General features: G+C 48.0%; 1 protein-coding gene across 1 annotated transcript; it reads right to left on the reverse strand.

Moving 5' to 3' along the window:
• Positions 1 to 72: 72 nt before the first annotated feature.
• Positions 73 to 10,513, reverse strand: CCNF (cyclin F). Its single transcript, XM_072349368.1, has 17 exons — positions 10,357 to 10,513; positions 9,019 to 9,173; positions 8,653 to 8,759; positions 8,210 to 8,277; positions 7,645 to 7,838; positions 7,257 to 7,310; positions 6,625 to 6,729; positions 6,034 to 6,111; positions 5,471 to 5,622; positions 4,969 to 5,133; positions 4,733 to 4,856; positions 4,213 to 4,393; positions 3,706 to 3,793; positions 3,101 to 3,200; positions 2,675 to 2,805; positions 2,324 to 2,493; positions 73 to 1,786 (listed from the first exon to the last, which is right to left on the reverse strand). Exons 1-17 carry the CDS (start codon positions 10,367 to 10,369, stop codon positions 1,323 to 1,325), a joined length of 2,349 nt encoding a protein of 782 aa, XP_072205469.1. The 5' UTR covers positions 10,370 to 10,513; the 3' UTR covers positions 73 to 1,322.
• Between the last annotated feature and the right edge of the window lie 4,376 nt (positions 10,514 to 14,889).

Below are 14,889 nucleotides of genomic sequence, written 5' to 3' on the forward strand. Positions count from 1 at the left end.
AGTTCTTCAAGCCCCAGCTCAGCAACAGAGGTGACTGGATACCAGCCATGAAAGCAATATAGGAGCCACTTAGATATAAAAACAAGTTTTATAAAAAAAAAAGTCACTATTTCCTATCTGAACTGTTGCCACCTGCCACAGTAACTTCTACACAAAGGAAAAGTTGTAGAGTCCAGTTCCAGTGTTAAATTCAGTGACAACTTGTGGAAGTCTTAAGAACAAGTAATGAACATTAAAATACCAACGCATAAAAAGAAAGCTGTTTTCCTAATGCAAACAGGCTGAAGGAGCTTGAACCTGGCATGGCTAGGCTGAGGTCACTGTAGGAAGTTCCTTCACAGCCCTATTAATACAGTACAGGAGATTGCAGTTTTTATAAGAAAAGCCTGTGGCTACCCTTGTGGACTAGGATGCAGTTATAAGGCTTGGAATAGGGCTTTCTGTAAGACAGTTTGCCCTTACCGTGATGCCGCCTGCTCTTCTAGTGTTCAAGTGAGGCGTGCTTTACTGACAGCCACATTCACAGAAAGAGTAAGGAATACAGGCAGTGAAGGTGTGTGTCATGGCTTAACCATGCAAAACCATGACAGTGAGCCATTGGCTGGAGGTGGCAGCTGAACCACACTGATGCAGCATGGACTAACGGTTCACAGATCACATTATATTAAGGCACAGAAGGATGATGTCTCGGGAACAAACACATGGCAACTAATGCCTGAGTCAAATAGGGTTTTTAAAACCATGAGAGGTAGGTTAAAAGAAGCTCAGACCTACAATGAGCCTTCATTTACCTCTTGACTGTATCCACTTATCTATAAAAACCTTAAATCAGTGCAGCAAAAGATATACACACAGAAAAGGAAAGCACCAGCTCACTTGAAACAGTACCTGGATAGAGTTAAAATGCAGCATAACCGCTAAAAGGTCTGTCAAATTCAAGCATAGTGTTACATCCAGTAACTTCGTGACCAAAGTAAACTCCTTTCATAGCGCCAGGCCTCACAGTGAAGCAAGAGAGAGAAGACAAGGTCAGTTTCAAAGAATAAGTGGTGAGGTTTGACAAGCTGTAAAGTTAAGATCCCTCTCAGCATCTGGAGCTTCGAGGGAATCAGAAAGTAGGGAACACTTCAAGAAAAGCAGTTACCAAGGATGGAAACAGGCCAGAAGTGAGATATGCATTTAAAAGACAGGCTGACAGAATGCGGTAGGAATAGGCAGAGTAAAAGGAAAGGGCTCTTCTTGGAGGTATTGACAATTATTCACTATCATTCCTGTACAACTATGATAAAAACACTTTCCAGGAAACCTAGAGAAGCATGAAATCAGAGGCTTAAGAAGCCCAAGTTCACCCTTTCCTCACTGTGTTCTGCTACATTTTTGCGCTTGACTTGCCTTCGGTCCGAATTCCTATCACTAGCTCTAGCACACACTGACTGTAGATGTGATTGCAGGTAGTGAGGAAGGCATGGCTCCTTGTTCAGGGCACTGCCAGGAGACAGTGCTGAGGTAGGTTTGAGAGGTACTCCACAGCTGCCTTCCACAGAAGATGTAGGACTGGCACCATTGACAGAAGAGTAGCCTGAGCTCCTTTCCCAGCTGGGATTTCTTGAGGCAACACAGGCTGAAACTCTGCGAGTTTCATCTGGTGTCCTGGCCTTCCTCGGTGGCGCTGCGTGCCCAGACCACTCCACAGATAGGCTGTCTTCATCACTAGAGTCCTGACAGCAGTGCTGTGCTGGATCCATGTAAACCACTGTCACATCCAAGATTCCGCTGGGACTTGTGACTGAGGGGTGAGAAAAGGGAAAGACCAGTGAGAATTTGGGCAGCACCACACTAACAGACAAGCAGGGAAAAAAAAGTACAAGTGCAAACCTTGTCAGAGGGGAGGGTAAGGGTAGAGTGTACCCACATTCAAATATTTCACTACTACCCTCTCAGCCTGTTTGAACAGGTACTGTCTAGCAACTGCTTGGAAAATGTGGCCGGAGCCTGAGTCAGTAAAACAAACTGCAAACAGTGTTCTGGCTACAATGAAATCCCATTCATCAGGTTTGGTCTACAGCTGTAGCAGTACCTGAAAACACTGCCTTCGAAATGCTGAGTGGCTGTAAAATCCTTCATTATGATCTGAAGCAGTAAGGAGAAGAAATATCTATCCTTTAAAGAGTTTAACAATTATAATCACGGGGGGAGAGAGAGTTTTCCCAGCTGCTCTTCTCCTGAAAGTTCAGGCTTATCTCCCAGTAAAGAGTTTTATGCAAAGACAAAAAGGCAGATTTTGACTTCTCTCATCTGTTCTTTGTAAGACTAAAAGCCTTACCATCTCCATCTCTCTCGCCTTCGCTTTCCTGATCACCTTCGTAACCAGAGCAGGAATCTAAACTCCAGTCCAGAAAGCTGTCCAGAAGACTTTCCTCCTGGGTGGAGAGCTCAGCTGTAGGTGTAGTCACTAAGCTGCCCCTGTCATCCTGAGTGCTGTCTTCCCTCCTCCTGTAGAAGAACATCCAGAAGTCATGCATTAAAAGCCAAGTCTGATTCACCAGCTCTTCTAATAGAGATGTCAGCCAAGGTAATGACTGGAAGAATTATAGTTAAGAATGGAAGCTCAGGATGCCAGAAAGGAGGAAAGACTCGTGCTTCACAGACCGTCACAGCCATGAGTTATACTTGCCTTTTAGATCTCTTTGCAGAGGGAGAGCTAAAGAAAGCTTTAATTTCTATGACATTTGTGTGCAAGGGACTGGGTTTCAGGTCTTCCTGCTTCACACCCAGCAGCGAACAAAGCTGGCTGTAGCTCATCACCTGAAAAACAAAGGGTTAAGAATTAGACTTACTGATTCCCTCTGCCAGGAAGCAGCTACTTTATCCCTATTTATCTTTACCTCTCCCCCCACCAAGGAAAAAGTTGTCCTATTAAGTCCTTCCTAAAACTGCTGCTCAACCACAGCAGTTAAGAGTCCCAACCTCACCCAGCTATTCTCTACTTCCAAACCTGACATTAAAACCCACTTCCCCTTCCTGGAAGTTTTGAACACCCTGCCATACAGCAGCTTTTACTCAGGGAGTCAGATTTCAGCAAACAGAAGAGAAAACCCACCTTTTCTTTGCCTACTTCATCATAACGCTCATCTTCAAATCTTTGTCTCACTGCTGTTAAAGACACCTGCCTATAATCCTTAGGGACCTCATCATGGAAACTGAAAAGAAAGACCAGAGCTTTAATCCTAAGATTAACAGATTCTATATAACACTGTGAACAAATACTGGCAATGTAAGTACTTCCCCCCTCTGTCCACCTCAGCTCTGAGCTGAGGAAAGTGGCATTTCAGCAGAGTTACTAAGCATGCAGCCATCTCATTCCTTTTCTGTTTCTTGAGATATTTGACTTCCAGCCTTTCAAAAATGAATTACTTTTGTTTCTGAGCTCCTTCTGGAGCTCATCAAAACACTGGTCACAATCATGTGGAAATAGTGATGTTGGCAACCTGAAAGCTGCTAGCCTTGGGGAGCACCAGGGCTTCTGCAACCCAGGGCCACTGCCAGTCAAGACAGACAGAACAGTCATCACTGAACCAGCCCCTAGATTCTAGTGCCCTGTAGTAGGGGGAGCAAAGCAGTTTGCCAAAGTCACCTTCTCCCTTTGGAAGCAAGGCTATGAGAGCCAGGATACAAACACTCCAAGAAGAGTTCCCAAAGCTTTACCATTTTTGATGAAGGTGTAGCACACACGGCAACAGGTCTTCAAGAGAGAACCCAGTGCACTCAGACAGCTGGCTGCTCCAGGGATGTGCTGGAGAAGAAAACAGGTATCACCATTTCACAGAGCTTGCAAGTTCTACAAACATACAGATTTTTTAAAGGCATAAAGATCATGCTTATATGATGATAATCTTTAGAAGCTTCTACCCATACACCGTTGAAGTTCAGAATCAGCTTCAAGAATAGGCTTACTTGAGAAACTGAAGCCACACCTAAATAGAATTCCACTGTGTAGACAGGGGCAGAAACCTTCAGTCTCATTTAAATTCAGGGCTTACATTATTGCATTGCTATAGACTGAACTCAACACCACCCCATTCCCACATGCTACTCCTGTCCCCCTCTCCCACACTCCCCAGGGTGATCGGTGCACCTTGACCATTGAAGGTCCCTGAATGGTCAAGACAGACTGACATACTTCACAGCCCCACTGAACAGGCTGCTCCTTACCATGGCCATGCAGTATCTTAGCCAGCAGCAGTGCTGCAGCAGCCAGCCGAGCTGGGGAGTACATGAAAAGGCTCGTGTTTAAGAGTGACAGTTCACAAATGAAGCTGTAAAGGTGAAGAGTCCTTCTCTCCAGTGAGACTATGTTTGAAAGTACTTCTTTGTAGTCCACAATAGTAGGTATCTAATACACAAAGGAGAACAGAGGTTGACAATACAAAGCACCAAGTATTTAGACCACAGTTGTATCCACAAGACACTGCTTTCATTATAAGGTATTATTTTAAATTCTACACCAAGACTGAAATACTTCCCAGTCAAAGAATAAACAATCTCTGAATGTGCCTTGAGAAACTCAGGTTTTAATCTCTACAGGAAGGCAGACAGTTTGGTATCTGCATGCTCTTCAATGCACAGTCTCCACAGAGAACACTCATAATAGCATCTTTGTTCTTTTTATACAAGAGATCCACTTCAACAGCAGCCCCAGGAATAAAACTACCCATCCACTTCCCAAACTCACCCTTATCTTTCCCTCTAGGGCAGAGATGATCTCACCCATCATTCTGACCAGGTCTTCATATTTGTATGTGTTGTCCGTTAGCCATACAGCCTCCCGTATTGTCAAGATTTCTTTGCTGATAAAACTGCAATATCAAGTGTTAAGAGTTACTCCAGAAGAAAGTCAGTTGGTGTACCTACACACTAGTTTAGTGGCCAATAAAAGCACCACCTCCCATCATCAGCCAGAACACCTACCGTGTGCAAATGACCATGCAGGCTATTCCCAGGAGCTGGAGCTGATACCGGGGCACAGGTCTCAGCTTCAAGTAACGATCCACACACCCCACTGTCATGTGAAGGCACAGGCAGGAAAAGTCTTTCATGGTAGCCACTTCCACCAGCCAGTCAACCAGGATGTACCTAGATGGCAAAGAGAAACATAACCCACCCAGTTAAAAACTACCCAAACCAGTGCTGAACACCCTCCCTGTGCCCAGTCATCTGAACCCCTTCTCTACTCAAAAGCTCTAAACTAGGAAATGCAATAAAAGAAGGAGGTGTTGTTTTCAGAAAAACAACACGTGGCACCAAGATAAGGATTTGTAGCCAGAGGCCTGTTATGCTCTGAAGGGCATGAGAAACTGTCGGTCTTAAATGCCAAGTATTTACAGGCCAGAAAAGAAAAAAAAAAAACCCACAAAGGGAAATAGGCAATGGTTCCTGCTGTGTGACCTCACTCCTGGATCTGAGATTTTACCTCATTGTTTCGTTTATTTTTTTCTGCACAGTGAAGATATTCCGCTTGCTGATAGGACGGGAGGCTTGAAACATCTGAGCCACCATTTCACTGGAAGATTTTGCTTCTAATCCTAGTTGGTTTCCATTTCCACAAGCTTTGGCTAAAGCTATCTGTAGTAGAGAAAAAACACACATGCACAAAAAAAGACTTTTAATAAGCACCAACTAAAACAGTAGAGAATGAGCTTGTAATTTTTCTGGTGAAAACAGTGAAGAAGAGAAAATACTTGGAAGAACTGCTAGCAGAATTTCTTCTTAGTCTAGCTTGAATGCTGAACGCTGCACATGCTATTCAGGGACAGAGTTTATATCTGTCACTAGTTCAATCCTTGGAAGCGCAGCATTTTTCAAAAGAGTGATTTGTGGGAAACAGATGTGCACACACAGATACTACTCAGCAATTCTGACTGTTTCTGAGAAGAGAAACCCTAAGTCTACAGCAACAGCATACATAAAAGCAAAGAAATTATAACTTTCCCAGGGAGGAAAAAAAGCAGCAGCAACACAACCAGAAAAACATACCTGTGCATCCCAGCATCCCTTTGCTGCATAGTCCCGTAGCTTCCTGAGACTTTGGAGGTATCTGCCAGGGTCTAACATCTACAGAGAAAAATATCAACAGATTTCAAACCCCATTACCTTTACTTAAGAAACAGGATTGTAGTACTAATAGCCAAAGGAAAAAAACCCAGTCTGTAGTTAAATCTACTGTTCCTACAACCAGCCCGTTTCTCATCACATTGTTTAAGAAACTTTCTTCAGCTCTTGCCCAAGGAAATGAGATGAGTCACTCAGAATTCCAATGTATGTACTTTGCAGACTTATTAGTGACAAGGCAGGCAGTCTCCTTGCTCATGAGCAAGCAGCTTGACCAGCAGTGCCTGTGCTTTTAGCAGAGTCACTGTCAAAGAACTGCTTCCACCTCTGCTACAATGGCTTGTAGACTTGCTTACTTTAAAACACCAAGAGCTCATTTCTTAGGGTTTGTAGTGCTCTTCTTGGTTATGTAGAAGTTCAGATCTGAGGAAGGTGTAATAATTATGTTCCTTGCATATGACAAAAGGTCCAGATAATGAAAATGCTATGAGAGAAGAAAAAAAGGAAGTTACTTACAGCAACCTTTCTGTTATTTTCCCAAAGGAGATAGGAGCTATTTAAACAACCCTGCTTTGAAGACTCCTCAAACATTCCAAGGGACTCTTTTCTTTTTTCTTCATCCTAAGAACAAAAGGCACGATGGTATCTATGCTGTCCAGCCAGAACTTAATACTTCAGAAACTACAGAACAGCTCTGTACTGAAAACTGCAAAAGCAGAACCAATGAGGTGTGACCCCCCCGCCCCAGACTGCAAGGGCTGCTCCAACACCCACTCAGCATTTAAAGATTCTGACTGAGGACGGATGTTTCTCTCCGCTACAGGAAAGTTTTCTAACTTGCACATTGCTGAAGGCCATTTGTGTTTGGTTGCTTTCAGTATGTATTACAAAGGAAAGGCTCCCTCTAAGACCTGACCACACAGCAACTTAATTTTACTGCTTCTAAAACTGAGTAAGTTGATCACATTCCTTTAAACAACCAGTACGTTAAATGCACGAGAACAGAAATCCCTTAGGCCACTTGAGGAATACAAAAATATTTGTATTATCATTATTATAATCTTAAAAAAAAAAAAATAATCAAGATAAACCGCATTAGCAAAGAAGCCCCTTTCAAAGTGGCCAAACAGATCAGAAGCACTGCTCACCTCAAAGAGACTCAGGACCTTAGCCAAGCAGTACAGAATAGATCCTTTCTGAGCCTGAAAAAAGCATCAAGACAAAGTATTAAGACAAACAAAGAACAAATTTTTGCTCTGTATTCCAGACTAAAAATTGATTGGCCTTCCATTCTCCCCCTTTCCTTTTTTCTTTGTCATCTTTTAGACAGTACAGAATGCCTCAGAACAGACAGCACGTGCCTCTGGCAATCATGACACACTGCAGTTTGGCAGCAAATTCATTAAAACGATTGACCCACAGTTATTTAAGCAGTGGGAGAACAGGAGCTCCTTGGGGAAACAAAAACCATTTCTCCAAAGGGGCTAGGCGCAGTTCCCAACCCATCTTAAAGTCACAGGCAGAAAGCAACCTTACTTTGTCCAGCTGACACTCTGCTTTAAGACTCTCAAAGACCACAGCTTTACAACAGCTTCCAGTCAAGGACCAGGGAGGACGAATAAAAAGCCAGATGAATGGGGCTGCGCACACATTCAGCCGCTCTGCCAGACTGAAGAAATGAGATGCCTTTAATCCATTCACTTCTGCACGGCCCTCATCGGAGATGGACACTGCACAAAAAAAAGTCAGAAATAGGTTGGGGTTTAACCACAACAGGGTCTTGGCGGATACTCAGGTCAAGAGAGAAAACAGCGTAACACCAGGGAGACTGAACTTTGAAGCTTTAAAAGTCACAGAGCTGGCAAGAGGAGGAAAGAAGCATGACAGCAAATGAAACCAAATGAAACCTAACACTAAGGAGAGCAGACTGCTTCTGCACATCCGCTGCTCTAGAATCTGAGCACAAACCCATCAGTATTCAACAGAAAAAAAGATGAGACAATTGCTCTGATCTGCATCTATAATTAACCCATCGGCTCATCTATATATCTTTCAATTATGCCATTTTCCCTGGGGAACCAAGTAAAGCTTGCACACTTACAGCCTTCATTGTACAGGTACGCTATCCCCAGCTTCACAGCAGCTTCAAAGTTGCCCCTTTCAGCAGCCCTGAATGGGAACAGAGAAAATACTTCAGGATGAAGTCAATAGGTGCTTCCACATCAGACAAGCTACTTGAGTGAAGGCCTGGCTGTGTTTGTTGTCCATCAACCACAAGCACACCTGACTTCACTACAGAAGTTACAAGTGAGTTATGATGTATGAAAGTATTGCAGCAAGAAAAGCCACATCTGTGCCCAGGACAATCTGACGGCTCACAGGAATCATTTCTCAGTCCCATGCAACATACCCAGTGCAAGAAAGCAGGTTTAGTTACTTGCACCCTCAGGGACGTGCCTTAAGCCCCTGTGCTCCTCCCTCAGATTTTCAGACAAGACCTTTCTCCTCTACAACCTCAGAGGGATGCTGATGCTTAGAGCTCACCTTTCAAACACTGTCAGATTTTTTGGAGAAGGCCATACGTCTTCAAAACTTGCACATGCCCAAACACTGGCGTGATGATCCACGAGGTATTTAAGATGGGAATGCACCTGCAAGGTATGAGGGAGAGCATCAAGTAATTATTAAAATAAAGGGATCAGCAGAAAAATAGTTGGTGATCTACTTTTAGATAGGCAACTAATGAATCACAAGCTCATCATAACTCTCTTCCTAGGACAGCACATATCTGTCTACTGCATGTATTTTTTGGCTCTCCTCACGGCTCCTTGGATGCAGGCGTTCCTGTGTGCACTTCTGGCTCCAGGGGCAGAAATAAGGCAGTGCATGGCAGGAGGGGCTGGCACTCACCGCTCTGAGCGAGAGGATGTCCTCAGCAGGAAGGCCTTTCAGAACATGGAGGAGAACATCCTCAGGCAGACTCAGCAGCGTCAGGACTCGGGGCCGTTTTCTTATCTTTCGTTTGGAAGGGAAAGAGAAGCATCTGGAACAGCGGCAGTGAACCACTGCAAAACAAAAACACCTCGGTTAGTGACAGAACAGCAAGAGAAAGAAGGTGCACACAATGTGTGTTCCATTAAGTAGAATGCATCTTCAAGCACATCAACCACAGAAACTCAACACGCAGCACAGAAGACTGAAAGACCAAACCATGAAGAAGTGACTCGTTGAGTTCAGCCAATTAAAGCCAGGTGCCCAGAAAGGATGGCACACATCACAGAGCACAGCAGTACCCTGACCCATCATTGGGCTGCACTGAGTTCAGCTGTCACTGCTGCAACTTCATGTACCTCCCCCAGGCTACTTCTCCTTATCAATTGATAACAGTCCTTGAAACGTGACCGGAGAGATTAGGAAGGTAAAGGCCCACTAAGCCACCCGAGTCCAAAGCCCATCTCTGTGGGAGGTGCTGCTGGCAGACCCCTCACAGCGTTTCATCATCTCACAGCGCTCACGGACCGGAGCACAGGCCTGCATCAACGCTCCTGGTTGAGAGATCGCCCTCAGCACATCAGCCAAGAGACGCAAACGAGCTGAGGGATGGGGGGAAGCCGTGAAGAACACACGAGTAACGCCGGCAGGAGACAGAGCGCCCCAAGCTCCCCATCCGTTGTGCCGGCACGGGGCTGCACCTGCCGCGAGCAGCCGGGCTGTGCCGGCACTCGGGAGCCCCAAAACCCGCCGCGATTCAACCAACTAATGCAGGAACCCAAACGATGAGCCGAACCCGGCACGGAGGAGCCGGGCCGAGAGGAGCCGGGCCGCGATGCGGAGCTCAGCCGCCGCTCCCACAGCGAAAGCGGAGCGGTCAGGGAGGGACCGGGCGGTTCGCAGGCGGCAATCGGCGCTGCGCCGCCTTTCTCCTCACCGCGACCTTCCGGCCGAGGCGCTTCTCGCCGATCACCCAACGCCGGGGAGGTTCACGGCCCCGCGGGGAGCGGCGGCAGCCGGCACGGAGCGAGCACTGCCGCACCGCCGGGAGAACCGCCGCCCCGCTGCGACTCCCCCGCCTCGCCCGGTCCCTACCAGCTCCCCGGGATGTCCCCGCCGCCTCCCGCCGCGCGTCCCGGGCCGCCCGCAGAGCCCTCACAGGGAGCCGCGCGGAGCCGAGGGCGGGAAGGCAGGCAGGCAGGCAGGAAGGCAGGCAGGAAGGCAGGCAGGCAGGGTTGCCGCGCGGCCCGCACTCACCGCCCGCCTTCATCGCGGCGCTCCTCGCGGACCGAACGCACCGACCGCCGCACCCGGACCGGCTCCGACCGAGCGGCTCCGCGAGGGGCGGCGATCACCGCACGAGGCCGCGCCCCCCCCGGCGCCCAGCGCGGGTCAGGGAACGAGCGCGGGGCTGAGGCCGACCCCGCCCCCAGCCGGGCCCCGGCGGCAGCTCCGCCCTCAGCGCGGGCCGGGATCCTCTGAGCGACGCCTACCGGCCGCGCGCACCTCTTTTCAAACACAGCGAGCCTTCCGATTGGCCGGGAGGACGACGGGAGGTGGGGCCGACCCCGCCCCGCGGGCCGCGATTGGACGACGAGGATGCGAATTCGAACTGGGGCGGTTGGCGGTTCGCGAACGCGGCGGCTACGGCGCATGCGTGCGGAGCGAGCGCCGTTCCCGCTTCCCCCTGACGGCGGGGCGCTGTTGCCGTGGCGCCTGCGCAGTTTGCGCGACCGGGTTCCTCGGTTTGAGCCCACGGCTGCAACGGTGACAGCTCGGAGTGCAACTGAGTGTGTGCTCTGTGTGTGCAACTCAGTGTGTGCTCAGTGTGTGCAGCTCAGTGTGTGCTCAGTGTGCAGCTCAGTGTGTGCTCACTGTGTGCAACTCAGTGTGTGCTCTGTGCAGCTCAGTGTGTGCAACTCAGTGTGTGCTCAGTGTGCAGCTCAGTGTGCAGCTCTGTGTGCTCAGTGTGTGCAACTCAGTGTGTGCTCAGTGTGTGCAACTCAGTGTGTGCTCAGTGTGCTCAGTGTGTGCTCAGTGTGCAGCTCAGTGTGTGCTCAGTGTGTGCTCAGTGTGTGCTCAGTGTGTGCTCAGTGTGCAACTCAGTGTGTGCTCAGTGTGCAGCTCAGTGTGTGCTCAGTGTGTGCTCAGTGTGTGCTCAGTGTGTGCTCAGTGTGTGCTCAGTGTGCAGCTCAGTGTGTGCTCAGTGTGCAGCTCAGTGTGTGCTCAGTGTGTGCTCAGTGTGCAACTCAGTGTGTGCTCAGTGTGCAGCTCAGTGTGTGCTCAGTGTGCAGCTCTATGTGCAGCTGAGTGTCCCGGGCCGGAGGGTTGCAGTGGTGCAGTGAGGGGATGCCTGGCAGGACATGGAAAATGACATGGAAAAATGAAGGAATTTCGAGCTTTTTAACTGGGAAGTGCTGCGAGCTGAAGAGCTGGTCACATTGTCAGCTTCTGTTCCTTGTTCATTCTCCCCCTCGCAGCTGTTTCTGTCAACTAAAAATAAGCTGAAGTAGAAAACAGAACGTGGGTAATCAGCTCCTGAGGAGAGCTGAAATACCACCAGGAGCTCCTTGACTCACAGTGACCCACAGAGCGCAGCTCCCCGGGTGGATCCCGTTCTGTCCAGCAGAGGCTGCAGACCATGACGGGGATGAGGTGCATCAGGAGCCCAGATGAGCACAGAGAAGTGGGGGATGCAGAGCAGCATCAAGAGCCGGCAGGCCATGACTGTAGGTGTGGGGCAGCAGAGCCGAGCTCCGAACAGGGCTGGCCTGCAAAGCAGTGAATCAGCCCCACAGAAGCTGCAGCTGAAGGCACGGCTGGCTGCCCAAAGCCCAGAGCTGCTGTTCTTCCAGTGCTTGATACTGAACGTGCATTGCTCATCTATTGGAACAGCAACGCCTGCCTTGAGCGGGCCTGGCTCAATGTGAAATGAAGTTAGTGACGTCTGTAGATGTCATCTGCAGGGCTGATAGCAGATCTGTGAAAGATGAAGGACGTCTAGTGCGATAAATTAGTCCAAATAATATTCTGTCTTTTCTGTGACAGTGATATTAACGGTGAAGATTTTCAGTGGCAATGAAATCCTGGTTTGTCCTTTCTGGAGACTGATGGTGGCACATCCAGATGGATTTATCCCCGATAGAGAAAATGGGAGGCGGCGCAGTGTGCGGAGGCATTCATGTGGCTTAAACAGCCATGTGGCTTAAACAGCCATGTGGCTTAAACAGCCATGTGGCTTAAACAGCCATGTGGCTTAAACAGCCATGTGGCTTAAACAGCCATCTGGCAAGAGCTCCCAAAGCCCGCGGTGTCAGCAAGCTCTACCCAGAGCCGGCAGGTCGGGATGGGAGAGGGCCAGGTTGGATGTGCCGCCTTTCACACTTGTGTGCTCCTTGGAAAGGCACAGACAGACACGAGTCCTTCCCCAGCAAGGAGGAAGGCTGATTCATCTGTTCATCACCGGCGCCTGAGCTGAATTTCCCTTGTTTGTCATGTCTCTCCACTGAACAGCAGAGAGGGGACTGTGTTTCTCCAAATCAGAATGCCTCTTTCCTCCCTTCACATCTGTTGGCTGTGGAAATGAAGCTAAACAGAGCGACGGCCTTTTATTTGCCTCGATTGCTGTGATTTATACAGGATTCAGCACAGAGGATGCCCGAGGATAGGAAAGAAGTGTGCGACTGGGAGCCGTTTGGCTACAGTTTTTACATGGTCTCTGATCACTCAGTAAGCACAGTACTTTTGTATGATGGTATCTAAAGAATGTGTTTAGTCAGATGTAAAGTGGTGGCACTTCCACAGTTCTAGGGGCAAACAAAAGCAACACAGGCCATTTGCTGGATGAGAGGCTGAAACACTCTGTGAATTCTTCCGGTAAATACCATTCTCTGCTGTAGACTAAATTATTGAGAGGGTACAAGAACCAATTTTCTCTTGAAAGAGCCCAAGAGTTGAAATAGTGAGAGCAGACTTTGTAATTTCTCCTGTCCTCCATTTAGGATGGTGATGTAACTGTTCTTTATTGCACTGGTAATGCCATGTAACTGCTGGGCTGGAGGTGAAAGTTGCTCTCCGATGGAAGGAGGGCATCTCAGTGTATTCTCTAATGCCCACTGCTTGTATTTCAGCCTCGTGTTATTCAGCGTTATTTGCAACCCCAGTTTGGGGATGTTTCTAGGTTGTATTAATATCTGCTGGCAGTTCAGTGAGGTGACAGCGCAGCGACTGCAATGAAGGCCAAGGGCAGAGCAGAGCGTCGGTAACATCTTCATCTTTTCTCCAAACAATATTCATCATTTATGAGGAACACTCCGCAGAAGCATCCAGTCAGAATCTCCTCTTTCACAGTAAGAGATAGAACGACCACGAGGTGGCATTAAATCCATATGATGGTGCATCAGACCTTCAGCTGTCAGTTTTCTCTCCAAATCCGACGACAGAAGTCCTAACTCAAGGACTGCACTATCATGATGTTCTATAACTGTACATATTTTAGGAGCAGAAGATCTTCATGTTACATTACTGTTGTGCACAACACCTCACTGCCTCCCCTGTGGTTATCAGTGAGCAGAATGTGGCTGTTTGCATGAAGCAGGTTAATTCAGCAATAAGCAAAATTCATGCCTGTCCAAGGGCAGAGTGATCATAGCTTTCAACAACAAATAACCTGGTAAAAGAGGCCTGCGATGGACATTTCTTTTATATTTTTGCATTAAAAAAAGCAAAACAAAAAACACAAAAAAACCCAAACCAAACAGTCTCATGTTGCTTGGTGCTGATGCTCGGCAGCACACGGTGCCCAGGGCTGAGGTGCTGTGCTGGGCTGTGCTCTGTGCTGGCACATCACCCCGTGAGCCTCCTAACACTGCTGGGAAGGCTTCACCTCTCCCAGGGCACAGCCTACCTGGGGGCTGGAAGCACCCGGACACCCCATGGCTTATTTTATACAGACACATGAGTTTATGTTGGGAGAAACCCCAGAGCTTCTTCCCTGCACATGCTGTGGCTTCTTGGGCTGTGGAACTCCGGTACTCTGCCGCATGTTTAATAAGCACAGTTAAACAAAGAAAAAGAGGAGAGGAAATAAAAGACTTGCCTAAGCAGTTTCCAGCCCAGCTTGCAAGCCAGACCACAGCTCCGTGCTGCCAGCAGCGCTGGTCCCTGCGGAGCCCTGGCCCACCTTCCGTGGGAACCCTGGGGGAAAAACCTTATAGCTGAACCACAATTTGCTGTGACTAATTAAGCATATTTATGTCTATCGTATGCTGCTGTACACAAGTGAGTGAAGAGACCACCCAGGCCCAACTGGGCTCCAGATTGCTGCATACGGTGTCTAGCCCTATGTCTGCACAGCTACGTACTGCCAAGCTTTAATTCATGGCAGAGGGTGGTGAACACCCCGAGTTTCAGGACATGTAAAAGAATCCAGCCCTCGTTCTGCGTGGTGCCTCGCTGATTACATGGTCAAGCACTTAATGCTGGGTGTAGGGTTGTTTGTATTTCCTATAAAGAACGTGGTGTTTGGCAAAAGAGGAGAGTGGGAATGACAACTGTGTACACATTTCACATATTTCTAGTTATTTCTCCTCTGGAGGAGAACAGGGCTGTTATTAATAATCACCTCGCCAAGTTTCTGAATTGGTATTTTGAAATGAGCTGAGTATATAATTTAAGAACCACAGGCAAGAGAGAAAATGTGCTTTCAATTGAATTTGAAATGGGTGGGGAGCTGATGATGCAGGGAGATAAACGACAGCCATTCTGGAGGGCTAGATCTGGAAAGAAGGA

This window comes from Excalfactoria chinensis, chromosome 14 (assembly GCF_039878825.1).
Source record: "Excalfactoria chinensis isolate bCotChi1 chromosome 14, bCotChi1.hap2, whole genome shotgun sequence".
NCBI classification, from domain to species: domain Eukaryota; kingdom Metazoa; phylum Chordata; class Aves; order Galliformes; family Phasianidae; genus Excalfactoria; species Excalfactoria chinensis.